General features: G+C 40.9%; 1 protein-coding gene across 15 annotated transcripts in view; it reads right to left on the minus strand.

Annotated features, from left to right (window-relative positions):
- The window catches only part of tns1b (tensin 1b), a 160,263-nt gene that overhangs the window by 123,786 nt on the left and 9,439 nt on the right, over window positions 1-27,038 (minus strand). For 12 of the 15 annotated variants that reach the window (XM_063499945.1, XM_063499954.1, XM_063499940.1 and 9 more), the window contains exons 1-2: window positions 22,642-22,984; window positions 1,699-1,813 (exon numbers count right to left, since the gene is read on the minus strand). In XM_063499945.1, coding sequence (XP_063356015.1) covers window positions 1,699-1,813; window positions 22,642-22,722 — 196 coding nt within the window. In that variant the 5' untranslated portion in view covers window positions 22,723-22,984. Of the gene's footprint in view, window positions 1-1,698; window positions 1,814-22,641; window positions 22,986-27,038 lie in introns of those variants that run through there. The other 3 variants (XM_063499939.1, XM_063499955.1, XM_063499947.1) reach the window with 3 other exon arrangements.

Here is a 27,038-nt window from a genome sequence, read left to right on the forward strand (position 1 = left end):
ATCCATTTAACACAGAGACACCCTGCAGTGTATATTTTTAAATGAGAAAACATGCCTCCATCTTTATTCTATTAATAATGACTGCACCGATGGAACGATGCAAATCAATCAGCCGTCAGTCAACCACATTGTCTCTTCAGTAAACACCATTAAGGAAATTCAGAAGCTGTTAACCTTTAACCCTCCTGGAGCTTCTTCTGCCGTCCTCTGTCACTTAACTGACTAAATCCCGACACAAAGGCGACCCCAAGTAACCTTGGATGACCTCTCATTTGGACCACTGACGGATGTGTAACAGATACTGCCTTCAATGTTTTCCTGACTGCAGCAGTTATTATTACCATCCCTGTGTGCCTCTTAACTCTAGCTTGGGGAGATTTAAGTGATCAAACAGAGTTTAGATTAGGAGTCTAATAAAAGTGTTTTGCAGCCTGTTTCCAAAAAACATAATGCAATTGTTTGTAAATCATTTTAATGCTATAGTTTAATGAAAAAATGCATGCAAGTGGCAAAAATGTATGCTCATTTTCTATTTGAAAATTGAAAGCCTGAAACGATAAAGAATTTAGGGACGAGTCTGAAAGCCAGCGCTGAGTGGACTCAGGTGGTATTTTATTAAAAACAGACGTATTTCTAAAGTGGAAATCACCACAAGGACTCAGCAACATCTCTGGAACCCATCATCAGTGAACACAGTTTGCTGCTGAATTCTAATTAAAACTGTCTGGATTGATAATTTGCGCAAATTCTTATTAGTGCCTGAAGCTAAGCGACCTATTACAACTGTTGTGAAGAAGTACATGTATAACATGTGCTGGTGGGGGCTTTGTAAGGTGTGTATTACACATTGTAAATGGGTGTATTTTAACCATAACTCAGTAGCTTTTGCTCAAAACCGTAACAAACAAGTGAAAGCAAAAACTTTCCAATGAGTTTCCCCCCAAAGTCAGGTGTGTTTATGCCTCTGTAGTCGTGCCTGCCTGCTCCGAATATGACATTTCTTGGGACCTAAAAGTGGAAATGCTCCTTCAGGTGTTCATCGTATATGTAGTTTCAGAAATGGTAACATGGTTCAGACTGTAGAAGCAGGGAATCAACTCAACTGTTTAGTATGAGGACTTCTGGACAAAATGCACACTAGTATGGATAACAAGATCTGCTTCCTTGTCTGAAAATCAAAGTATGTAAGTCTGAGCAATCAAAGTGAGCTGAACAAATTTTTGTTCGTCAACTCTCCCAGAAATGGTAGGTCAGACTGTATATGAACCTTGGACCCTGAAAATATTATCTTAACCACAAAAAAGGAGGATTAAGATAAGATCTCATATCTTACCGGCTTTTAACTACAAAACAATGCCTGGCTCGGCTCACATAGGCAACAAACTGAAACTCTTTGAAATGCTTTCTAGCTAAGTGGTAATGAGTGCAAATATTAGACAATTTTTACAATTTTATTGTTTTGTTTTTATTGCTTTAATGTTATTATGCTGTCTAAAATAGGTCTCTTTTAAATGAGTCTGAGTCTCAATGGGATTACCTGTATAATAAAGGTTAAATTAAAAAAAAGAAAGATACTAAAGGTAGGCTCATCAACAAAAAAACGTTAACCGAGCATAACTCTGCTTGAATTCTGTCATCGTTACGAGGAGAGCTGCTGGGGTGAGTCCTGATGTGGGAGCTTCAGGACAGGTGACTGACCTCGGCAGATGAATCCGTCTTGGATGATGGTTTGTTTGCAGACGCTGCAGTGCTTTGCCTTCTTGAAAGTCTTCACCCGGAACGTGTGGGAATGAAGAGCCTCCAACTCCTCTGGCTGCAGTCAGGAAAACAACAACGAAAGACAAAAGAGGAGGAATGTTAGTTTAAAAAAAATGTTGCAAGCTTCACTGAGTCCAGGTGGCGTGAGTCATTTTATTGAGCGGTATTTTTGTGCCCAGAAGATCATTCAAAACACAAATGAAATCATTTTATAAGCTAGACAATACTGAATCTAGAAAGTCAAACTGTAAATCATATATCAATCCTTATATTCATCTCAGGAGCAACCCCTCCTCCAGAGGCAAATCATTACAACTAAGTTATTTGTGCTTAAAAACTGTGCTTCAAAGTCCTCTAAAGTCCTCCCAGGAAGTAAAGCTGTGGGGGTTTAAGCTGTCAGAAGCAAACAAAAAAAAGAAAAGAAAACACTGTCTTATCTCCTGTTTTTCTTTCTTTCAACCACCTCCTACTCCTTTCTCCTCCCCACATTTGACCTGTCATCTCTTTGCCCTCCTTTGCAGGTGTGTTACACAACTCTGGAGAAACTTTATCTCCCAGGCCTGTTAAACATCCCCGAGTGTCTGTCTGCAGCCTGCTGTTTTTCCTTCACCATGTACCATCCAGCGCCCAGCCCTTTTCCTGTCGGCTTTGTAAACGTAGTTTAAGGCCGTGACACACACCAAACACAAAAGTGAGACTGACTCCTGCAGGGTCTTTATGAGAAACGTGCGTCATATCAGCCCCCCCCCCTCTCCCAGAATGTTCAATCATGGGAAACGTGACATAATTTTTGTTGTTTATTTGCTCAGCTGGTCTCAGTTTGTGTCTTAAGGGAATAACAGCCTAACGGATTATACTGTTAAAGACACTTTTATATTTAATTAGAAAAGGCTGAAATGCATTGGGCAAGAACTGCAAAACAAATTTACACAACACTGACAGTATAGCACCATGTAATACCTCTGCAATCCTACTGAATTTCTAAAAGCAAATCTTTTTTTTAGACACTACATTTCTCTGTAAACGTCTCCATGCATGTGTAGAATTTTTTCATGCATCTAAGTGCCTCAACTCTACATACCTTCAGTACTGGGATAAAAGAGAGAAAATGGATGTGTTTTCAACACAGGAAGTGCCCGTTAGCATGGCGTTCAGCCATGAGGCTTCCATTAAGAGTGTGTGTGTGTGTGTGTGTGTGTGTGTGTGTGTGTGTGTGTGTGTGTGTGTGTGTGTGTGTGTGCGCGCGCGTGCACATGCCAGACAGGACTAAAAGTGGCCATGTGGTTGGCATATTGGGGGACTTCTTGTACAGGAATTCTCAAACTGGAAGACCACAGAGACATATTGAGCATGTTAGAAGGAAACTCAAGTAGTTCCCTCTCTGAAAGAGCTCCCAGACCACCAACCATCACAACCTTAAAACCACTAATGCCCCCCTCCGTTTTTATTCTTCTCAGTCCAAACAGGAATCTTGTTGGAAGGCAGCGGAGTGAGAAATGACAGCACAGGAATAACGCTTCAATTATAAATCAAACTAAGTATCTGTTGGACTAAGTGTGTAGTCTGTCTTCCCATTTAACTGCTCTACAGTACAGCTAACTGGTCATCAAAGTGCTACACTCCCTGTAACAACAATAGCTGTAATTTCTTTGCACTGTTAGATATGTAATTCCAGAGAGGTTTGGATTTACATGGTTTGGTTTTTAACAGTCTTTTCTAGATTTGTTCTGGTCTGGTTTTGTACAACTAATAGGCAACATCAAAGGCATCATGGGAATTGTATGATTAGGCTTTCTTGGAACTTGATTTATATTAGTGATTACAGCTGTCTGAGCCTGGATTTCCTCAATGCAATGTCATCTGGGAAGCAGTTAAAACACAAGCAGGTAATATTTCAGGTTACTCTCTAACATAACATTGAGTTCAACACTGCAAATGCTAAAATGACTCAACAAGACTTGACAAAGATTTAAAACCGGGGTCAGTGTTTAGGTATGACAGGCCTACAACATTTCCTTTAACGGGCAAAAGCTGTTATTCTTGCACTTCCATGGACTCGGGGAGGAATGTCGAAACTTGTTGATGTAGGTTTTTTACGATTTATCAGCATTTCCTATCATACAGGCTCAATAGTGTCATCCATTAAATATCGCTGACTGGCACAAAGACAGATGCAATTTTTTGAGTGTGAAACCTGAAGCCAGTGCAGAACTGCACGAAACCTGCATTTGTAACAGGCATCAGGGGACAATACCAGTGGTGGCAGAAACATCTCTTGTCCGACAGAAGTCAGAAAACAGCCTTCAGCCTTGACCCTTAGTAAACACTTTCCAGAAGAGTTTATGACACCAATCAATAACTTCTTGTCATATTAATAGTGTCCTTTTTGCAAATATTGGTCATTCTAGGCATCAGACAAGAACATCATCCAGGATATGCTCAAGAATTTGTGATTTACAAATCATACAGCTTCACAGAAACATCCACACTTGCACGCACATCTGGGTTCAAAACACCAAGATGTCAGTGATGAAAACACTCATCTCAAGTCTTGGGAACTCTACAGAAATACACGATTATCCATCCTGTCAACTTCCACATAGTGTTGAAGCAAAGATACACCATATTAAAAGAAGTTTTAGCAAGATTGTAGTGTCAGTATGTTCTGGTAGCAGACAGCTCTCTCCAGAGGTCTTAAAAAATAACATTCAAAAGGCTGGCACTGTGAATAAGGCTTTACAGCTTTATGATGCATTACTTTCTCAGAATTGATGGTTTCTCTGATTCACGAGCTTATCCAGAGGTTTAGCAACTTAAACATACTCCAACAGCTCTATGCAGCACTTCACTGTTTGTTTTTCAGAGCCGCATGGCAACAGCAGGACAGCCGACCCTTCATTCCATCTCCCGACTACGCCTTGCCACAACATAATGTGATTAGCTTAATCTAGTTAGACTGAAATAATGACCATGGCTGTGCAGGATGCACCATGTTGGCAAGGGGGCTTTTCTGAGGAGGGGTGAAGGTCCCTGGTTGGCACTCTTATGTATCTTGCCAAGGCCCTGGCTGGCACCTGCTGGTTTAAGACTTTGGATATGGATTTAGACTTTGAGAGGCTGGAAAAGCGTGATATGTGGGTTTAATCGTATGCTCGGTCACAGTAATTCAAGCATGTCTGAGCTTTGCCAAATTACACCAAATTTAATGGACACTAATACTGCTGGAATGAGGCAGGGCGCAGATTACGTTTATACAGAAACACCATTTTTACTTCCAGGCTGTTGGGGAATCAACTGTCAACATAAAGAGTCTATACTATCAGCAGGCAGGTGGCTGGAGGAACACCTGCCTTTAAATTGCTTTTTGTCAAATGTCTATTCTCAAACCACACAATCAAAAACAGTCATTAAGTCCTGTGGGGGCTACAATGACATCACCTGTTTTGGATGCAATTACCACAACGATACTTGGGAAAGGATGTGAGGCAGTAGTGCGCTCTTTAGTGAACTCTCATGTACTCTGCTTCCACTGGTATATTTTAAATGTCATTTAAAAAAAAGAATTGTGCATTGCATCATAACAATACAGTAAATTAAGCTAACAGTAAAAGAGAGCTCCCAGATGTCTCTAGTGAAATTAAAAAAAATATGAAAAAATTACAGGAATCTGTTTTTAAAACAAGCCAGAGAATCAAAACGTTAACATAAAGTAAAGCAGGTAACGTAAAAAATAAATGGAAAATTAAATGTAACATACTACAAACCCAGGTGTCAGTTGCTGGGGGGATGTGATCATCCTAATTCTCCCCAAAAGTGAAATCCCATCACATGGGTTAATGAGATCAATGAGAAGCCCATCATTTCCACTCAGGGCTACAGGTCTTTGTGTCCTGTTTTCACTCAGATTTTGATGCACATCTCCACAGCTTCAACATTACATGACACAAAAGAACACCACTCAGTAGGTTTTTTTTTGTTTGTTTGTTTTCTCATCAGCAAAAGTTCTACAGCGGAGCCAAAGCTAAAGGGTGACATGAAAATCCTGCAGATCACTGACTAGTCAGGGAGAAACACGACTAACGGGTAAAACACAGAACATCAAACTCGCTGGCTTCCTTTTTTAAAACCAGAGTTCATCTCTTTGCTGTGGCATACAACCTCCCACCATCATTTCTGTTTATACTACCTTTATGTCACGTTGGCTTCACACACCTATGATGACCTGAGTACTGTCTGCAGTGGAATAGAGAAGTTTGGACTCCTTTAAAAGTAGATGCCTTCTCCATGCACAAGGAAATTCATTTTAATAAATTTGGGAGTTCCTGTGGAGCTATAATCATGAACTAGGGATGGTCATGATGGTTACGAATAGTCATTAAACTATAAAAACAAATCTAATCTAAATCTGTTTCCTTTCATAAGTAGAGGTATTTTATAGGTATAGGTATTTTTCTTCTCTCTTTAGTAATGAGACAATGTTTTGTAATTCCTTGTCTATAACAAACTTCACCTTTCTTTCACCCCTTCTCCCACCCCCCCTCTCTCTCTCTCTCTCACACACACACACACACACACACACACACACACACACACACACACACCTCTACACTACACTGCACTGTGTTAAACAGGCAGGATGTCTCAATCCAGGAGTCTATTCAGCGGCCTCTTTGACCACTCCTGAGCCTTCTCACACTCTCCCAGCCCTCTATCCATTCACACACCAGGACTTAACCAGTCAGACAGCCAGGGTGGGGGGGTGGTGGTGGTGGTGGGGGTTGGAGGGTACAGTCGTCCACTGTTATGCCACTTGTCTTGTTTGTACATTTTTATTCTCTGATTTCTGTGGGTAGAGCGGTTAAAATGAGGCTGGAGGAGTGTAATGTGCATAGAGGATACTCGAGCTGAAATTCTTTTGACTTTGAGAGGTTTAAATTTGCAGTATCACTCGAGTGCCAAGTAGTCCAAGACATCCTCCTTCACACAGCCACACAAAAGAAAGAACTCCTCAACGCGTCCGTCTGTTTGAGTCCGCTTGCCCTCACCAGAAATCTGCGCTTCAGTCGTTTAACCCCAAAATGTAAATACGGCGCGCAGCAATATAGCAGGACGCTCCCTTTTGTCAGCCCTTAATTGTTTCCGATCATTAGCGATGCACCCGGGGCTCTCAGAGTTTGTTTATTGTTTTGGGGGTGGAGTATACGGGGGATTCGACTGAGGATGATGAGGAGACCTATGGGGGTGGGGAGCACAGATCTGCAGAATTAAAGACGTCCCTCTGAGTGCGTTCACAGGATATGAAGCCCAAGCTGATCATTTTTTGTTTCAACCTGTAGCGGCCCATGCAAATGGACTCTGTCCCTCACATTTGCGTCACACTTCAGGCTCTCAAATGGACCACAAAGGAAGGAAATGGTTTCAGACAACCACCCGGGACCCCCGAAAGCTGGGGTCAGGGTGTACAAATACCCCCCCTCGTCAACTCAGGCACTGCAGCTCCTGGGAACAGACTCCCGTTCCCTTAGAGACGCACACATAATCTCCTGCCTAACACTCATTAGCACGCATGGGCAAAACAGGCGCTCTCGTGCATAAAGATGTGCAAATACGTACACACAGATGAACAGACCTCCTACATCACACATTCATACACATATGTGCAGAAATAAATGACCATCACTCACAAATTCCACTCTCATTTTACACTTTTCATTCCTAAAAGTTGTAAAAAGAAGAGGAAGGTCTTCACTTAGCAGCTGCTATCTTTCCACTTTTCCCAGTTTAGTTTTAGGCACAGCCTGGAACGGTAACAAAAGGGCTGACATCACAAAGTTTAAACCAGATTTTTCCTCTTTAATGGAACAATAGGTTTTGATGTTAATCCATACTGTGTTGTTAAAATTTAAGGTTAAAAGATCTGTTATTTTTATCTGTATTGGGCTCCATGGACTGTTGTGGTTGACGGGGCTCAGCATGAGAGCTGCTCATGCTTTCACCAGCACCAGCTATCCAGCCATCAGCAGCAGAAGTTTTACATCCACCACATTTGCAAGATTCTAGCCTGATGCACATTGGGCTTTAATATCTGCAGTCTAAAAAACAAAAAACAATCTTTGGTTTTGTCATCGTTCCTCTTTGTTTCTGGGGGCATTAATTGCACTGTCAGTAACACCCACATCAGTCCAGAGGCATTTCTTGTTAAGTCATGACATTAAATCTTTAAGTTTTACTTTTTTCTGTTCCTTGACAAAAATTCTTTTTTCTTTTTTTCACTTTACAGATTTGGATTTTCTTGATCGCTAAACTGACACATTGCCTGTAAAGAGTCTTGACAACATTGTGCTGGAGGGATAAAACACACTTGTGGTCGAGTTCATCATTTTCAAATGACAACTGTTTGCTTACGTTTACATGTAGTGGATGTAGTGGTTTCTGATTAGTTTGTAGTTCTGGTTGATATATTTTGTCAGTGATAGGATTAGTTATTTGTTTGATGAACTCTGATGAATTACTACATTTTCAAGCTAGTGGCTTCAGAACACAAAAACCAGTGTGTGGACAGTATTATCATCAGTGCCACCACTTGTTTGGCCAGCATTTAGTCCCAATATATCTCCTACGCTGGGTCAAGGTGTCCATCAGAGGCAGCTACAACCAAAAACCTCTGCACAGCTGCAGGCTGCACTCAGCCATTCCTCCACAGCAGATCATCCATGCATTGTGTCCTCATATCAAATGTCTTGTGTATACATATATTAGAACACTGGTAATTACAATCTAAAACACAAAACTGTGTTTATTTAATTGACTACTATAAGTAGACATTAAATGATGGGCAATTTTATTCATCATTTTGTTTTTTGTTCTACTCTTTGGCTTCATGGGAGGATTATGGGTCAAACTGGGGGCATGGGGTACCTCTCAAAGGCAATGGCAGGGGAAACAGTGTTGTCCAAGAACTCAAAATGCACAATTACAGAAACATGATCTCGTCACGTAGCGAAAAACCGCCATAATTTGATTAATGGCAGAAAAATTAAACTCAAATTTGAGATTTTTTTTTTTAAAAAACATCTGAAACACATTTGTCCAATGCTGAGTTTTAGATTTCAGATAGCACTGTTTTTCTTGCAATGGATATAAAGTTTTAGAATCATACTGTTCACACAGCTTCAGCATGTATTAGGTAATGTTATAGTATGGAGATAAACCCTTCCAGACTCTGCTTGGCGACAGACATTCCAGCTGAATAAGGTAACCAAGAGGCTGTTTTTCTCCTCAAGTTTAGAATTCAAAACTATTCCCTCGACTGCTTCCCACATGTGACTCATGCAGAGACCTACGTATTTACACACACTGATTTCACCTCTGATTACACTGGCACTTGATGCATTACCTCATATACACACAGAACCATGTTTGTATGGGTACAAACGCCTCTGACACTTGGCCTTACTGCTCAATTCAATGTCCAGTCTGTCAGCTGTAAAAGCTGTAAAAGTAAAGTAAGTTTAAAAAAAATAAGTACAGAAAAAAATAGAATTGCAAACAAAATTTGGTTCCTTTAACAATAAACAGACAATTAAAAAAAACCCATATACCATACACACAACACAAAATATTAAAGGATCAAAGTCATGAAGTAGGAATGTGTGAGCAAAGTAAAGTTTATTTTTAAACTGTCTTTACAATATCTGATACAATCTTTTCAAATCCATGTGCATCTAACAGTAGTTTTCTGACAAAAGCCCCATTTTTCAGTCATTATTAATTTTGCTTTCAGTGTGATATGGCTAAAATGGTTATTTCAGCACACCAGTATAATCATCAGGACTTGTTCTAGGACAAGACAGTAAAATAAAACAATTAGCTAGTGCTGTACTAGAAGGCTACACGAGGCATTATCACAGTCAATGGGAGTTAAAAACAAAATGTATTTCTTAAGTTTAATTTCATATCAGCCAGTTCCAGGTTCAAATGTTCACTGTCCCTAAAAACAAGACAAAGAAACAGACATACCACTGACAGTTAAAGAGTAAAATATTTTTATAATCCTGATAACATGCTCATAGTCAAGTGTAGCATCCAGGCATTCATGGAAAACAAAATAACAAGGCTAAGAGTAAGAAGATAGGAGTAAACTAGCTAGATGTCACCTAAAGATAAGTAGGCTAATGCTCAATCAGCAGAGAAAAGTGCCATCACATGACAAAAATTACATAAAAAAAATGAGGATAAAAAATTAAAAGTTAGAGAATCTGAGATGACCCCATTCACACGATGATACTGGCAATTAATATGGTGCACCACAATTCAATTTATATGTGTTAGAGGAAAAAAGTTACATCTGTTACATCAGTTACAGCTGGCTAGACGGCTGGGGTGTAACATTTCTCCAAAACCACCATTTGGTGGCACAGCATCCGAATTTAAAATGTCAAGAATTACAGAAACAAAAGATGTAGCTACTACTACTACCCTACTATCTTACCCTGAAATTCCTGACCTAACAAGTGTTGCTGGAACAGTCCACAGTAATTGCTTGTTCTCCACTTAAACTGGTCCTAGAAACTAACAATGACACCACTCCCCATGACCAAAAAGAACCCAACCAAACAAAAAAACAAAACAAAAAAAAAGATATTTTGTCTTCATATTGATAAGAAAATAGAACTTTTCACCAGGTTTCATGCAGAAAAAAAGTAAGTGTTTTGTGATTTTTCAGCTGTAGTGAGAAGCGGTGAGAAAGAAGCCGCCACAACAGAAGAGACGGACAAGCACCAGCCGTCCGTCCTCCCCTTCTGTGTCAATTTCCTACAGCGTGAATGGAGGCAGTGAATAGCATATACACACATACACACAGTATAGTGCTTCATCACTATACACTTCATCACCACCAATCAGACACTATTGTTCTTCCTGCTGAGGCCAGAAGACTAACCGAGACCTCTGCAGTCAGCTGGGTTAATGAGCCAGCTAGCACACTACAGCCTCTCATATGGGACACCATATGCATGGATAGACATTTTAACAAGATGCATTGGAGTGATCACTGCATGTCTCCATCTGTGTTTTTGTGTATACACATGTAACGCTCACTGACTCAATGAGTGTGCAAGCAAAACTAATTTCAGATGACTGCAAACAGAATTTCTGAAAGATTTCTCAAAAGCTTTTTCTACTTTTGTGACGACCCCCCCTCCCATCCTCCAGAGGACGGTCCCTTTTCACAAAAGGCTGCTATTCTGCATCTCAGCTGGCAAAGGACACCTGACCTCTAACCTATCTCCTCTTCTCCACGACCTGACCTCTTTCCTCCACGCACTACCTTCATCGATTGAAGTCTTTCCCCATCACCAGCTAAAAATCCAAAACAATCTTAACCTCTATTCTCTTTCCATCTAAACTCATGATATCATGTGACTATAAACAACTCAAATAGTTGGTGGTGGTGGTCGGGGGGGTATAATCACAAAAAAAAGAGGCTCTCTCCTTGGAAACTTTACAAACTTCACAAAGTATATTAGATCATTTTCAATGGTACCTAAACTGTACAGCCTATCAGAATGAGGCATGACTATAACAGTGGGTGTAAAATGGGGGTCATTAAAAAATTAATTCCAGCTTTGACACTAGCCATCCAAAGCCAAAAACCCCCGAATAATTTAAACAGCACTTAAACTTCAGTTGAGAAATCAAAGGACGAGTTACTGAAAGATGCAAATGCTACCTGTAAAGTGGTGCTAAACTTTGTAATGCTCCCTCTTAACCAGTGATGAAAGATACAGATAATTGCTGTCTTTGAACTAATGAGGCAAGACTGCTAATGTTACCAGTAATCTGATGCTTAACAGCCTGTATAAACCTGTTCAAATATGTCAATGCTACAGCTGTAACATCTCCAGGACTTTTGTAATCATGGACTCGAGTAGCTCTGCTAGAGTCCCAGTTGAAAATAATCCTCATTTATCCCACACCGGGCTTTGGTGGAGGCCCTCAGTTTGAAACGAGCCATATTAGCTTATCTAGTTTTAAGTCCACTTTCTCTGGATTGGCTGCCACTTGCACACAGCTTGAAGAGTAGGTGGGAGGAGCTCAACCCAAGCTGTGATGCAAAAGTAGAAAAAAAAATTGCTTGAAAACAAGCATTTTGCCTAACAAGGCCTGTGCTTAGTCTCCCAGGGATTAGTTGCATCTACTCTGACCTCATTATTATTTAATATGAACATTCTCCATGGTAACAGTAGATTTGATAGAAAATAAAGAAGAGCTTAACATGTCTTTAAATGATCCAACACAATATAACACTGAAGACTTTGTGATTCTTAAAGGCAGAGTTGACAGTTGCATGCAAAAGTTTGGCCACCCCTGTGCAAACATACACACGCCTTTGGCAACGGTGTCAAAACAGCTCAATTTATACCTCGTCTTTCAGCATGACTTGTATCTAAAACAGCTCTAGATTATCCAGATATTGTTTTGCATACAAAATACGTCAGGCATCAAGTATTACGACTGTGTCGCCCATCCTGCAACTCTTTGTGGTACTGCCATCAAAAGGTCTATCGGATTTGCCTTGTAATTTTTTGTATAAAATTAATATAATAACAGCAATAAGTTCACAATTTCTAGTCTTATGAATGTCAAAATTTGCTGATTATTGTTTATATCTAGCAAACAAAGCTGAATACTTTTAGGCTGCTGTTTAGACAAAAAAAGACAAAAAAGAACATTTTAACTTCTGGGCAATTTTTAAGGGATATTTTGAAAATAAACAGGCAATCAATTGAATTAATGCAGATTTAAAAAATGCATCTAGCCTATTAGCATGCACAAAACAGAAAGGATGAAGTTAGGAGAATGAGAAACATGAGCTTACACAACAACAGTGAGTGTTCTTCTTCCTTTCACAAACTCCTACAACACCATTTTCAGCTGATTCTCACATTTCTGTTTAGCCTTTGACTCCTTTCACATGCGATGCCAATTAGCAATTATATGCACGGGCCTTGTTTGTAGCAGTGTTATTCTGTCTTTAACTGAACCTCAACAAAACTAATTTGTTATGACTATTATTCAGCTTCAGTCAGACAGAAAAACACTTCCAGCCTCAAGCTGCATGCCAACCAGAGGCTTAATTTTCTGTTACCACCAGCGCATTGTTGATATTTTCATAGGCTAATGACAGAACAGTAACTTTACAAAATATTTCCACAAAGCTCATCCAGATAGCTTTGTAATGACTTCTTGGTCAACTCTCGAGGAGAAAGTGAGAGCACATAAAACAAGCCTGGCTCCAATTAACTGCCTTGCTCTGAATGGCATATTACAATACAGCAGCAGTTGAAGAAGGCAGTTTCTCTGAATCCCCTAATTGTCAGCAGCCCACTACAGAACAAGTGCAGTGAGCAACAATTCACAGCTGAATACCAGAAAGAAGAGAGCTCCCCCAAAGCTTTCCTTCCGCTCTCTGGTTCCCACTAACCAAATAGTCTTACAATGAACAGTCACCTGCTTTTCATTTAGGGGGGAAAAATGCACCCCAGGCATTCCAGTCCAGTCTCTCTTTCCTCCACTTTACTTCCTCTGACTCTACAGGCATTTCATTTCAGTGAGGTGGATCTCAAGGAGGAAATTACTCAGTCATCCAGAAGTAAAGAGAGGGGGGAAAAAATCCCTTCTTTTTCACAGAGCATTGGCATTAGAATAACGCACAGCGGTCATCTTTTCTAAGTTGTCACAATCTGGTACTCATTCAACTTTGTGAGTAGCACAGGAAGCAATGGAGAAAGGTAGGGGGACAATAGAGGTGGTCAGCCCTCCTACCGAAACACAACAAAGACACAATCTGTGACTTTTTATCTTAGGTCCTGAATTTTAACGCAGAACACCACACCAACCAGTATCTCAAGGTTCTTCATTGAGATATAGGGGACAGGCTCGGCCAACGGCAGGCCTCGAGGGCCGGTGTCGTGCAGGTTTTAGATATCACCCTGGGTCTAAACAAGTGGATCAAATGATTAGTTCATTTTAGTTCGTTTAGTTCAATGTAGCCATTTAAATCAGCTGTGATGAATCAAGGATACATCTAAAACCTGCAGGACACCGGCCTAGTCTACATCCATTTAACCTCCATTTTCAGAAATAATCTCTATCTGCAACCCACTAAATACATATTAACCTCCTTTTTCACAGACAACATGCATGTGTGTGTTCTTTATGCAAACAGGATCGAGAAGGCTGGTTTGTTTTCAAAAAACACTGCACAGGTAGATAGAGATTTCTGTGGTTGGACCGAAGATGAGGTGAAAGTGTTGCTGGAAGTTACCACATGAGTCTAAGGCAACTTTAGTGAAGAAAGTCACAGCTGTGAGTCCGTGGACAAATGTTTGCCAAAGTTTCAAGTTTATCCTTTGAGATCAAAGCACGATCCTGGATTTTAAACTGCAGTTAGGTCAACACTTTTCCAGCGTGAGTGTGTAAATGTGGTAAAAACATAGTCTACATGCTCATTAGATTCAACCCTTATCAAGTGCAAGAATACAAGTCAGGTCCAAGGTTGTATGAACTTTTTTCGTTTTTGTGTGGGGGGAGGGGCTAGGAGCTAGCTAACCCTTTTAGCATCTGTCTCTATTGCAATGTAGAAACGAATAGACACACGCGGTAATGAAATATTCCTGCAACAGCTTCAACCATGACGTCAGTACTGATGGTGCAAGTAGACAAAAAGTATGCAGGGAGGTGCTGCTGTGTTATCTGTTTTTAGTTTCTATATCTAATTTTACATTGTTGATAGCTTTCTTTAAGAGGAGCAGCGTACTATTCTTCCTCTTGCTTCCACTAGGTTGCTGAATTTTAAAAAAATTATAATAATTTTTTTTGTAAAGGTATTTGTTTCAAGTTTGACCAATCAGCAACCAGCCTAGCAGTTATTCAGTGTCACTCAGGAGTACATAACTTAGATTAGGTACTTTTTCTCCACCTATCCTAACCCTAAAAAAAAAGAAAAGAAAAACGTGTTGTAGGGGAAGATAGTGTGGTAAAACACATGCATGAGGTGCAGACCGCCATAAAACAGCCCACTAGTTCCTGCAGTGGCCAGAGTATTGGCATCACACTGGAGTTTAACCATCTTCACTGATCCCTTAGACACCCTGCTACAGTCAGGTCTAATTTCAGATCACAGCTGTTCTACAAGTTTGTTTATTGCCAATTAGCAAATGTTAGCATGCTAAAATGGTTTTGGAACATCATATCAAATTAACATTAGCACATGTGTGATTAACCCCATATCGGCAACACAATAGGTCTGTCAGCTCTCATGTTATAACCTTGATATTTCAACCTTGATGAGGATTATTACAAACCACACAAAGGCTTTACCAGGTTCAATCCAATCACATTGCATATTTGCATTTTTACATTGAAATCAGTTCCTCAGGTCCTAGAAAGAGCTGCAGATCACATCTAAAATGATATTATAGATGCAAAACAAACTATAATCGGTGGCTGTGATATTTTTTTTCATAATAATGAGATAATTTAAAATCAAAAACTTTATTTATCAAACAGAAAATGCTGGATACTCATCAATTTAATCATGTAACAGGAAACGCATTAATTGTCAATCTGTTGATCCCACTTTGCTTATTCTTGTTTTTACTTATTCAACATTAAAGAGCTGCTCTTTTCTTCTGTCTGCAACCTCAAAAGAAATTCTTTATTACTGCTGTAACACAATTACAGTATCGTTTCCTGGCTTGGACTCAGGTATCTGTTTCGAAATGTTACAGCAAATCCGTATTAAGCAAGTGATAAGATTTCAGCTTCATTTGTTTTTACAGAAAATCTCAAAATCGCCTGAGATAAACTTTCTGTCTAAAGAAAACAGTTGAACCTTCTGAACTTTCCCTCGCAGCGTTGTCATATAGCAGCGTATGAAAATAAATTATACATGTGGAACATAGAGAGCTACAAGCTCCAAATAAAAAAGCAGACAGTGCCTGCCAAAAGTTTAGATTCAGAAGGATAAAAATGGGTTTAATCAAAGACAGCCAAAGTTCATCATAGGAGGAAACTGCTGAGGGAAACAGCATGTGCTCCATATCGTGCTGGGTTGGCAGAGGCAGACGCTCTTGGATGGGACGAGTGAAACTAAAACCATAACCCCAGATGAAGGAAGAATGGGGATGACATGTTTTGGGGGATTTTGTTCTTATGATTAGATCTTATTATTTCCTGATGAGAGCTTCTTCTGCTTTTCCCAACCTAAATCTTATCTAAAAATATAAAAAAATATAAAGAAAATTTAAGAAGTGCAGAAAATTATTCATGGCACAAGCAAAACTAAACCAAGTCAACCACCTGAGCATGAATTCAAATAATTGAAGAATCTCGAAGCCCCCCCGATCCCCTTTGGATAAATGCACGGGCAGCGCAGCATGATGCTGTCAGCGCCGCTTCCAATGAGAGTTGTTTGGCCTCACTCTTGAATGCATAGGTAACCACAGGAGGTCTCAGATCAAGTCCAAAGTAGTAGGTTATCATGGCATTAAGAAGCTCTGTGACTCTCATTGGGACAAATCAAGCAAGTGGATGGCTAGTAAACAGGAGAAGTAAAACCCAACGTTAAGGAGAAAGCTCCTCGCCCTTTCTCTTAATCTCCACAGAGTGCTTTATCATGATGTCAGACCTCTTAGGCTCTCAAACAAATGTGCTCGATTTCTGGAATCAGATTAAAAAAGGTGACATGTTTCCTGGCTTTAAACCGTGTTTGTGCTTTGTTGCTGTATTTAAAAAAAAAATTACAGAAGTTTAACTTGGCTGCTAAGTTGTGCTCTGGCACTGAAGACGCTTAAAAATTCGAGTCTACGTGTACATGTAAGGAATGTTTTGGCTTGCAATTAGTCTACTGCACACATGAGATATGAAGCATATCCATATAAGGTGACTTTCAGCACTAAACATGGGGTCGATAAACAACACAGTAAACGTTTGAATCTTCTTTGACATTTTTCTCTCAATCAGCTTCCTACTGTGAGCAGAAAGGGTTCGAATGTACGTCTCTTTAATTAGCAAGGGTGTAACAATTCTTAAATGAGATGTACTGTAATGTTTAAAGTTCAGGTAAGTAGTGAGATGGAAATACATCAGAATACCAGAGTTTGTTTTTTCTTCATGATCCAATCATAATCAAGTGATCACTTTTTTCCCTTCTTCTTTTTCATCTCCTCCAAAGAAAATGTTTGTGAAGTCAAACTAAAGCCCAACAATGAAGGCATGAGCCTCTAATAATCAGAGAGCAGAGGTGAAAATCCACAACAGATTTACCAGTCAGCAGCAACAAGGAATACTTGGCTATAGTTGTAACTTCAACTGATTAATGTAAACAGAAAAGCCTAAAATAGTGTTACATGAATCCACTGAACTGCTGATGATCAACTGACCTAATTTTCTAGCTTAAACCTCTAAAAAATTTTGTTTCTATACTTCTTTTCTAGCACAGGTACAGCTTTAATATGTTAAAACCTGTACATCACTGGTGACTGCATTACAAAATTGCAGATTAGTTTTGCAATAAACGTGGCCCCAGGTACCACAGTGCGCTTCCTGTTAGCTGCCTTAATTATTACCAGGTTCAAACACCTACACACACTCAAGAGCATACTCTACAGCCAATCCACATTGTTGTTCTACTTCTCAAATGTTCACCTTTGACCCTCCTTGTTCTCAAAAGTCTAAGGCATTTCCTTGAGTGAGGTCACCTGTATTAAATTATTGTCCAGCACAAAAGCAGAATCCAGAGAGGGAGACAAAAGGTAGAAAACTGTTGTTGAGGAAGAGTGAAGAATATACTTTATTTAAACAAGATGGTACCTAAAAAAATATAACAAAGTGTTTCTTAACAGTCAAAAACTAAGATAAAATCCATGAAACAAGCCAAAGACTCCAGTATATTTGGTTAAAGGTCATTTTAATCATAAAGTAACAAAAGCAAAAAGTCATGGATTCGCCAGACTCAAACAAACCATGTGATAGACATGACTTGGGGATAAGCAGATGTTTAAAGGACAAGTATTAAACTTTCTAAGAGGCCAGGTGGGTTAAGCTCTTCAGAGAAAGTAATATTTCTACTAAAGTGGACACAAATGTTTAATGAGCATGGTGTCTAATGTCACCAATGAAAATGTAGATAAACTAACTTTACAGCAGTCTAGAAGCCAGTATCCCTGGATTAGGCCGAGTAAAATGAGGCAATCTAATTACGTTTCTGAATTCCGAACTTCCTGTCACAGAAAACCAGAATACCATGGGAGGTTTAGGACCAATGCGCCCAGTGAAGCATGGACAAAGCTGAGGGGGTCCCTCAGGACCAAAAGGGGCGGGTGGGGGTATTACACAAAGCTCAACATCTCTCATAAATCAATGAGCAAGAGTTAAACGTCCCTTTTTGCTGTTCATGATTTTTCATCTAAGTCACGACCGTGAGAAGGAGCCACACAAAGATAAAGATGACAAAACTCCCCAACATGTCAACAAGTGGGTCAGCATCAAACCCAGAATGTAACTGTGAGGCAAACTCACTCAAGGGAGAGAAAAAATATTTGGGGTAACATAAACGCAGATGTTACGGTTAGGAGTGGTGATGTATTTCAAAGGGGGCCACACATGCGGAGCACTTTTCTCCAATCAGAGGTAATCTCAGGCAATGGGATTGGGGCGGAAGCTAACTACGAACAGAGAGAGACAGAAAAGGGAGAGTGGAAAAGGAGATGAGCTCAGAAAGCGTGTCGGAAAACGGCCAAAAGTAGACAACATCCAGGATGACAGTAGGTACTACACAGAGATATGCTAACCCACTTCTATGTGTTGCAGCTGTGAAGTTTTTGGGCTTCTTATCTATGTTTTATTGCCATTTAATATTTTTTTTCGGTAAGTGGCTTCCTTTCCTGTTAGAGCCAACAACTCAACAACTCAGCTTTCAATTAATACATAACTGTGATGGCTTTTTGGAAGACTGCATGCATTTGTAGAACTCCCAAAATCCCTCTGTCTGCATAGTCAAGGACTACACAAATGGGCACTACCATGAGACCATGCATCTTGCATAAAGGCATGGAGGCTGGAGTAGTAACAACAGGCTTGCAGCATGTCTTGATTTTCAAGTCAAGACAACTAAAGACCACCAACCTAACATTCTTCAGATGACACAAATTCCCAGAACGATCCTTTTGAGACCCAACTCTGACACTACAGCGTCTGTACGTTAATGGATATCGATCATCCGGAGGAGTTCTTTGATCCCTCGAAACTGTGAAGGTTCAGCCGACGTCAATATTTGCTCTGACAGAAGTGTGAGGCCAATATGTGAGACTGTGGTTATAGTTAGATCAGAGGCACCTGGTCACTGCTACCGACACTCTGGCACATATCCTATCAACTTGCCTGTTTGGTCTAAAGGCCAAAATAAGTGGGTGTGTTAATAACCTACTGCTCCTGAATGTCAACAGGATTTGCATGGCTTTTAAACTTTATAGGCTGTGGGCTGGTAAAGGGCATTTCATTGCTTTTCTGGGCCCCTACAGAGAAACCTGATTAAAACAAAAAAAAAATTGAAAAAAATCCCTAAACCCTTTTTGGCATTCATTAATTATTCAAAGTGTCTGGCGGAGGGTCAGCACTCTACTGAAGGTCTTCTTTCAAGGCCTTTCTCATCATCCGTAAATACTTTGCCCTCCCGTTTCGCCTGCAGCATCTTCTATTCATTTCCTGCGTCCTTCAAGTCGCTCCTGCCGTTTCCTATATTTCTCTAAGCATTTCTTACAGCTTCCATGCTGGAAAAATCTTCCCTTATCCTGCTCTGACAAGAGGAAGCCCTCCCCATTGGAGGCTAAGGAACAGATCTCGTCTAGTTCCAGAAGCCAGTCTGTTTCCTGAATCTGAACTTACTCGCTGTCACGTGCCCAGTCTCCCACTTTGTATCATTCTATTCTACAGACCAGTCTCTTCATAACAGCTTTTGCAGCTGTACTCACTTTCCCATCTGCTCAAGGAGGACGTCTACAGTATGCAGACTTCATCATCAAATGGACAGTCCCTTTTCTGTTTTTATGTTTTATCTTGGAAAAGAAATTTGTGGCAATGGGTCGCCTCGTCTCTGCAATGTAAAACACATTCCTTAAAGACAAATTTGAGTAAATCATAGGCTGAAAAAAGCCACCATGACGCCTCCTGTCTGTTTGTCAACTCAAGTTTAGCACTGTCACCCCCCCCATCTTGGTTTTGTTAGAACTCAAGCCTAATTTATGTTAAGACATTTGTGTCTCCTCACGTCTTTGGCAGAGTCAAAGATTTTGGGTATGCAACCAGCCCAGTCCAGACGTGCTTGCTTTTGGTTCACCAAGAATTAGTGCAAAGCCCAACGTTGACTGGCAGAATGCTGATTTGTTGAAGAGTTAATTAATCAGCAAAGTCAGCAAAAGCAGAGATAGGAGCATGAAGATAAGCTCAGTGGGGAAAATGGTTGCAGTGGATAGCTTTTACTGTTTTTAACACTCGCTTTCCCTCACTATAATCAAGTTCTTTATCTATGACGACTTCTATGTTCCCTGTGACAGGGGTTAAAACTAAAGAACCAACAACAGCATAAATACGAAAGTAGCCCAGAGATCAGCTGTTATGCGTATTTTGATAGTGCTGCACAGATGCCAGCCCTTTAAATTAGTAAACAGCATCTATAGTGGCTTTGTTGGCACCCACAGTCCCTTAAAGTGCCAATGCCCCTAAATGATGAGATTTAAGCCTTAATTTAATTTAAATAGATCAGTTATATAAAACTTTACAACCTTTACAGCTGGCATAAAAGCCGCAATTAGCTTTAGAGATGAAAACAGCCCTTTAAACATATTTCTTTGTGGTTTAAAGTTTGGCATTTTAATATCAGGGCTGACTCGCTCTTTTAAACAAACATCAAGTGGACACTAGAGGAACTGCTGCTTATTATTAAGCACTTGCAATGAAGGGAGCTCGACTTCATGAAGACATTTCACGTGTCATCTGAGAGGCTTCTTCAGTTCTAAATACTGATTGAGAGTCCCAGGCATTTAACCCTTGAAGGGGTTTTAATAACTCTGTAGTTGGAACTGAAGATGCTTCTTAAATGAGATGAAACTTCACGAATCTTCAGGTCTTCATGAACCAAAACGAAGTCCAGCTACCTTCATTGCAAATGCTTAAAGTGACCATGACCTAGATGACTGGGAAGCTACACAGACTGGATGATGGGTTTATATTTCAGCCCTGGACGTTACCATTGGGTGTTTTCCAGAGCTACACATTTTTAAGATATCTCATTCAACAAAGTTTCTAAATGAAAATGTTTATAGCCTTAGGAAATCCTTCAAAAGGTCAGAAGTCATGACAGAGAGGGGAGAAAGCTACACATTTTCAGTCACTTCAGGAAGAGCAAAGTGATTGGAGCTTAATATTCAGCTCTTTTCTCTCCTCAGCATTTCTTCGGATCGATATGGCCTTAAAGTGGCACTGTCCGTTTTAGGAAATTTCAGAAATGATCGTGCACGGACACCTTCTCTTTCAGCATAACCCCCCCCCCCCCAAAAAAAAAACTTGATAAAGGATTAGTCTGTCCAGCAAACAGGTCAGAAGGGTGCAAAGCTCATATAACCCACAACACCAGGCTGCTGGAATAAGGTGTGCCCAAATTAGGGCCATTTTAGCACCAAACAAAGATCTGCTATTAACACTGGGGCTCAGATTGAATCCCACCCCCTTAAGTGAGCTCGCTTTGTCATACACCGCTCTGATGCAGTCAATCAGTGACCCAGAGCTTAGCTGGGGGGCATTGAGATTCTTTTACAACCCCCCCCCCCCCCTTCACCTCGCCTCCCGCTCCTCAAAAGAAAGAATGGTAATTAACTGATGAAGAGCTCTGTAAGATTATCCAGTCCTCTCGCCAAGAGCTGCAGCTCTGCCAGTGGTGTGCAGTCATGTCCCAAAGGACCACTGCAGAATGGGGAAGGATGGATCTCAATGGTCTATTCAAACCAGTCTCCTCTTTCATCCTCTATTCTGCTGAAAAAAAAAGTGGAGAGCAGCGAGCAATGTCGTATATTTGAGACAGGAATGTTCTTTCATATCAGCACAAATTAGGAAAAGCACTCACAGTGTTTTAAGACATGTCGAGACCGTAGTCACAGCACATTTAGGATGGACACTCACACACACACAAACACTGACCAGAGGGCACACAAGTGCACAAACAACCCCTCACTGTGAGCGGGAATGCGCGGCAGATTGAATTATACAAGAGAAAGCAAAAAATAGCTGTGTGTCCCAACCACCTAGTGCGAAACAGAGCGGGACACAGGGGGAGTGAGGGAGTGGGAACGGGTGAGAAAGGAGAGCATTTAATTCAACTCAAAGTCGGAGCAGAAAAGTTTTCAGCGTGCACACGGAGCAAAGAAAACACAAGAACATGTTACTGAAACGAAGCAGACAATGCAGAGGTTTGTCTCGCGTTTGCACACCCTCCCGTTCTCCTTCATAATATCTCCCACATTCAAATGTGTCACCGTGCCAAGGCCCCCCACAGCCGGGGTCCCAACCCTCCACCCAACCCCCGAAAGCAGACCACCCAATAGATCCCCTGAGCAGGGCTCCCAAATAATCTGAAGCATAAACCCTTTTTTACAGAAAATATCATGCCCACTGCATCGTCACACTATGTCCCACGTGAGTCAGCCCACTGACTTATACTCATGATTTCAATCTGACATATTAGAGCTGCAGAGAAATTGTGCTAAAATTTCTACTGTCAGACATCCTGTGAACTCCTAAAGATATCTGACTGGAAACTTTTCTCACCCAGAACATGCAAGACAGGCAGACCCAGGTGCGTGCAGGTCCAGCCAGAGCTGTGGGCAAGCTGAGGGAGACAGACGGCATGGTGACGGACAGGAGTGATGCTGCTGCTGGTGCTGCTGCTGGGGCTGCTGCTGCTACAGACCAGTGGGCTTCCTTAAGTTTAATCCAAGAAGAAGAAGAGTAGCCCAGCACTGCAAAGCCATGACCATCCTGGACATAAATACAGCTTCTTCTTTCTGCCTCTTCCTCAGTGTCCGGCTTGCTGTTTTCCCTCTATGTGTCTGCTCTAAATTGGATCCTTACTGCCTCTCCTCTGCTCTGCGCTCGGTCTGCCTCCCGTTCCCTCTGCCGGGGAAAATTTCACAAAGGTTTTTTTTTTTTTTTTTTTTAACTGAGGGGGGTCAGGCTGCCCCTACCTCTCCACGGGAGCAAAGGGGGAGGGGGTATAGTCCACTTATTATCCATCTCTTTTGCGCCTCCTCTCCCTCTCTCTCATCCCCTGTCTCCCTCCCTCCTTAGCCCTCTAAGCCTCACCACTTTTAATTTCATTCATCCCTTGATCCCACCCCTCCCTGCTCATCCCCCCACAGCATCCATGGCACTTCACCTCCCTCCCACCTTCTACCCCTCTCTCCTGCACGCTTTCCTTGTGCATTTCTGTATTAAGCCCATTTTAATATTTCATAAACTCCACGTCACCTGCTTTTACCTACCTACCTTTGAGGTAAATCTTCACTGGCATTTCTCCTGACATCAAAAAATGCAACTTTCAATCACTCTGGAAATCAAAAATAGGCACATGCAATTTATTTTTTCTAGTCTTTTCTCAAGGGAAATTTGCACCAACTCCTTTGGTACCTGCTTTCCTAAATATTTAAATTTAAAAATGTAAATAAGAAAAAAAGGTCAGTTCTGCCTTTGGCTTGGATTCAAATTACAGATCAACACAACATTGTATAAAAAAAGATTGCGGCAGCTGTTGGTTTATGGAGCTTTTATGAAGTTGAACTGTCATTCAAGGTGGCCGCACTTCAATAACTTTAAACCTTAATATAATCTAACCAGCTGAGTTAGGCCTCAGTCACACAGGCTTAGAGACTGGTCAGCAACAAATGGTTGCCAAAGAAAAATGTTTATTCCTGACAAGTTGGCGAGTGGTTGCCAGAGGCTGCTGGCAGTCACACACAGAAATCTGTCACAAACAGAGTGCTGCTCTTTGAGTTGCCACTTTCATGGTTTGCATAGAAAATACCATCTTGTCTAAACAAGTGCAAACCTTACTTACAAGTGGTAGACAGTTTGCCTTCAAAGTAAAAGTTGCTCCTTTTGAAATGTGTTGGTTGTAGCCATAAGGCACAAAACTTTTACTTTGAAGGCAAGCAGGCTGCCTTTCCAGTTTGCATTGCAGTTCTCAGTTTTGCCACCCCTCAGCGACAAGTTGGCAAGTGCTTGCAGACAAGCTGTGTCTTCCATGCAATCTACAGAGCTACCATGGCAACCTGCTCACAACCAAAGCAATTGCAAAGAAGTTTTCAGAGCAGCACAATATGCCTCTTTGCAATCCTAACCCTGATCACGCTGCTCTAAAACAGCATCTGCTTGTTATGCCATGCACCATCAGCTGCAACCTAACTACAACTAGGAGTGTGAAATGGCACAAGACATTACTGCAATAATGAACGAAGGAATGACCAACTTCATTAAACGATTCCCAGCAATTTACAACAAACACAGTTTTAAATAGCGACATGCGATTGCCAGTGAGGCGCCAACCAGTCTCAGGGTCATGTTTGTTTCTACTTTTAAAGTTGGTCATTTTAACATGGTAGTCTATGGGGACAGCCTCTGGTGGTCATTCCAGGAACTGCAGTTTTGGTGCTCGATCAGTACATGGAATTTGACTGACATTTTATCTCTTATGTGCAGAAATACAAATGTTTAAAAACAAAAAACAAAAACAACATGCTTGGTTAGTGACAGTAGGTGGCTTTAAACAGACCCCACTCCCTCTTCACACTTTACAAAAGGGAGAAAGAACACAGGGGCCAGGAAGTAAAAGCTGCCTCATTAAGTTCTCACTGCTCATCAATGACCATGTTAGCCCCATGACTCTTTATCCCTTTCTGCAGGTTTTTCATGCACATGCGCGCACACACAAACGCACACACAATCCTCCGTACTACTCGAGCCTACCCACATGTGCACTCAGACCCATCATTTCCCATCAGAGATAAACAAAAACACTCAGAAAAATCCCAGCCCACTATTTCCTCAAAACACAAACACACGTCATTTAAACTATCAAGTTCACCACATTCATATACACAAACATCCACCAATAACCACCTTTTCCTTCTCCACCCTCTCGCGCACATCTTCACAATTTTCTCACACGGTGTGTAAATACACAAACCCACCCACACACAGAAACAGTCATGCATACTCACCCTTTGGCACAGAGGATTAGTGGCCCAGTATTTCTTGCAGGCCACCACCTACACAGACATTCGCTAAAGGAGACGAGGTTACAGACAAACCGAAAAACACACGGACACACACAAGGATGCAAAGCCTGACACAACAAGAAGTTATATAGTACACATGGCTTCAATTCACACTTTCAGATTAAAAACTGCTCTTCAAGAGGACCACCTGTCATCAGCACGGGTGAGTACTAAATGAGTTTATAATTGCATCAGTTAATGGTGCTTTCGTTCATTAAATGATAGCATTTAATTAGAGTTGGATGGTTTAGTAGTCATGAATTATTACCAATGACCAGGACCAACTTTCTCACAAAGTTTTCAAAAGTTTGTAAGTTTTAGACACATTTTAATTAAGATTTTGTGTTATTGAGTTTTGGTCACTTAGAGGCAGCTAAAGCCCTATCACACAGTCCAGTGAAGTCATGGATTATGATAATCCCTCGTCGCTCATTGCCATCCAGTACATACATCTACTTCCACCTTTGCAGTTCAGGGTGGGGGGGCTGAAGTTTATCCCAGCTGTCACGGGGCAAGAACCAGTGTACACCATGGACAGGTGATCAGTCTGTTGCAGGGTTAGCACAGAGAGACATAACTATTCATGCTCACATTTACACCTACGGCCAATTTAGAAACATCAATTTAGCCAATATGCATGTCTCTGGACTGTAGGCGTAAGTCAGACTGTGCAGATTACAGGGATACAAACTTCAGCCATCTAGTGGATTCTAACCCAGGAACCTTCTAGGTCTAAGGAGATGGTGCCAACCCCTGCACTGCTGGTCCCAGTCAAACACATTACGAGAAAGAAGCCAGGGAAACATCAAATGTGGAGAATTTAAATATTAAGACTGCTTGTTTTTGCCTGCTTTTTTATTCTATTTATTTTATTTTATTTTTAAATACTGTAGTATCTTTTCATAGTTAATAGAAGCAGACATCTCAAATCTCTCATTGAGAAGCCTTTGCTTTAATGAAATGCAGCTCCAGCAGCAATGCTTATCCTGTCACACAAAAAAGACCAAACACAAACTAACTGCAACTTAACATTCAGCACTTGAACATCAACAGTCCTGTGAGACTTTACACTGTCTGGCACACATGTTGATGGGAGAGCACAGCTGACATGTTGCTGGAAATCAATTTGTTTTTGGACGTCATTTAACACCCCACTGTTTTTCTACATTCTAAAAAAAATGTCAGGTAGAAATTACTACCTTAGCTTCTTAAATTATACTGTGGCAGAGCTGTAGGTGGCAAGACATTGGCTTTTTGACCACAAGGTCAGCAGCTTGATTACCATCTGAGAAATGACAGGACAGGAAGCTTTGTTTGTTTACTTCTTTCTTCTTGCCTCGCCCCAATGTGTGAAATCAATCCAATGCCCTTCCCAATCATAACTGTCAGTGAATGACAGAGCACTGAAGAGTTGTCCAGCAGAGCTTAGCTGTGCTGAAATAAAAGCAGTCACAGCACTGCACACTATGTTCTTGCATAAAGTCATCCTCCACATTATCTGTCAACACACTCTCATGTAACAGTGCATGATGCATAATTTATTTTTTGATAGTCGTAACGCCTTCTATATACAGTAACAGAGGAAACTGTATCAGGTTAATGAATTTCTACAAGATACTGAAAGTCTTTTTTACCCCAGTCACATTATTTCACTATAAGACCACCAAAAATCAAACAGAAACTAAGTGCAGCAGCAGCACCCACTGGTGGTTTTTGAACAAACTGCATCCCTGATTTCTTATCAAGTATTTGTTCAAACGGCGATCAGCCAAAACAATTAAAACCAACGCCCAACTATTGTCCAGGTTCCCCTTTTGCCACCAAAACAGCTCTAACCTGTTGGGGTGTGGACGTCATTGGGGGTATCTGACACTGCTTTGTTTCCAGTGGTTG

The sequence above is a fragment of the Pelmatolapia mariae genome, linkage group LG16_19 (assembly GCF_036321145.2).
Source record: "Pelmatolapia mariae isolate MD_Pm_ZW linkage group LG16_19, Pm_UMD_F_2, whole genome shotgun sequence".
NCBI lineage: Eukaryota > Metazoa > Chordata > Actinopteri > Cichliformes > Cichlidae > Pelmatolapia > Pelmatolapia mariae.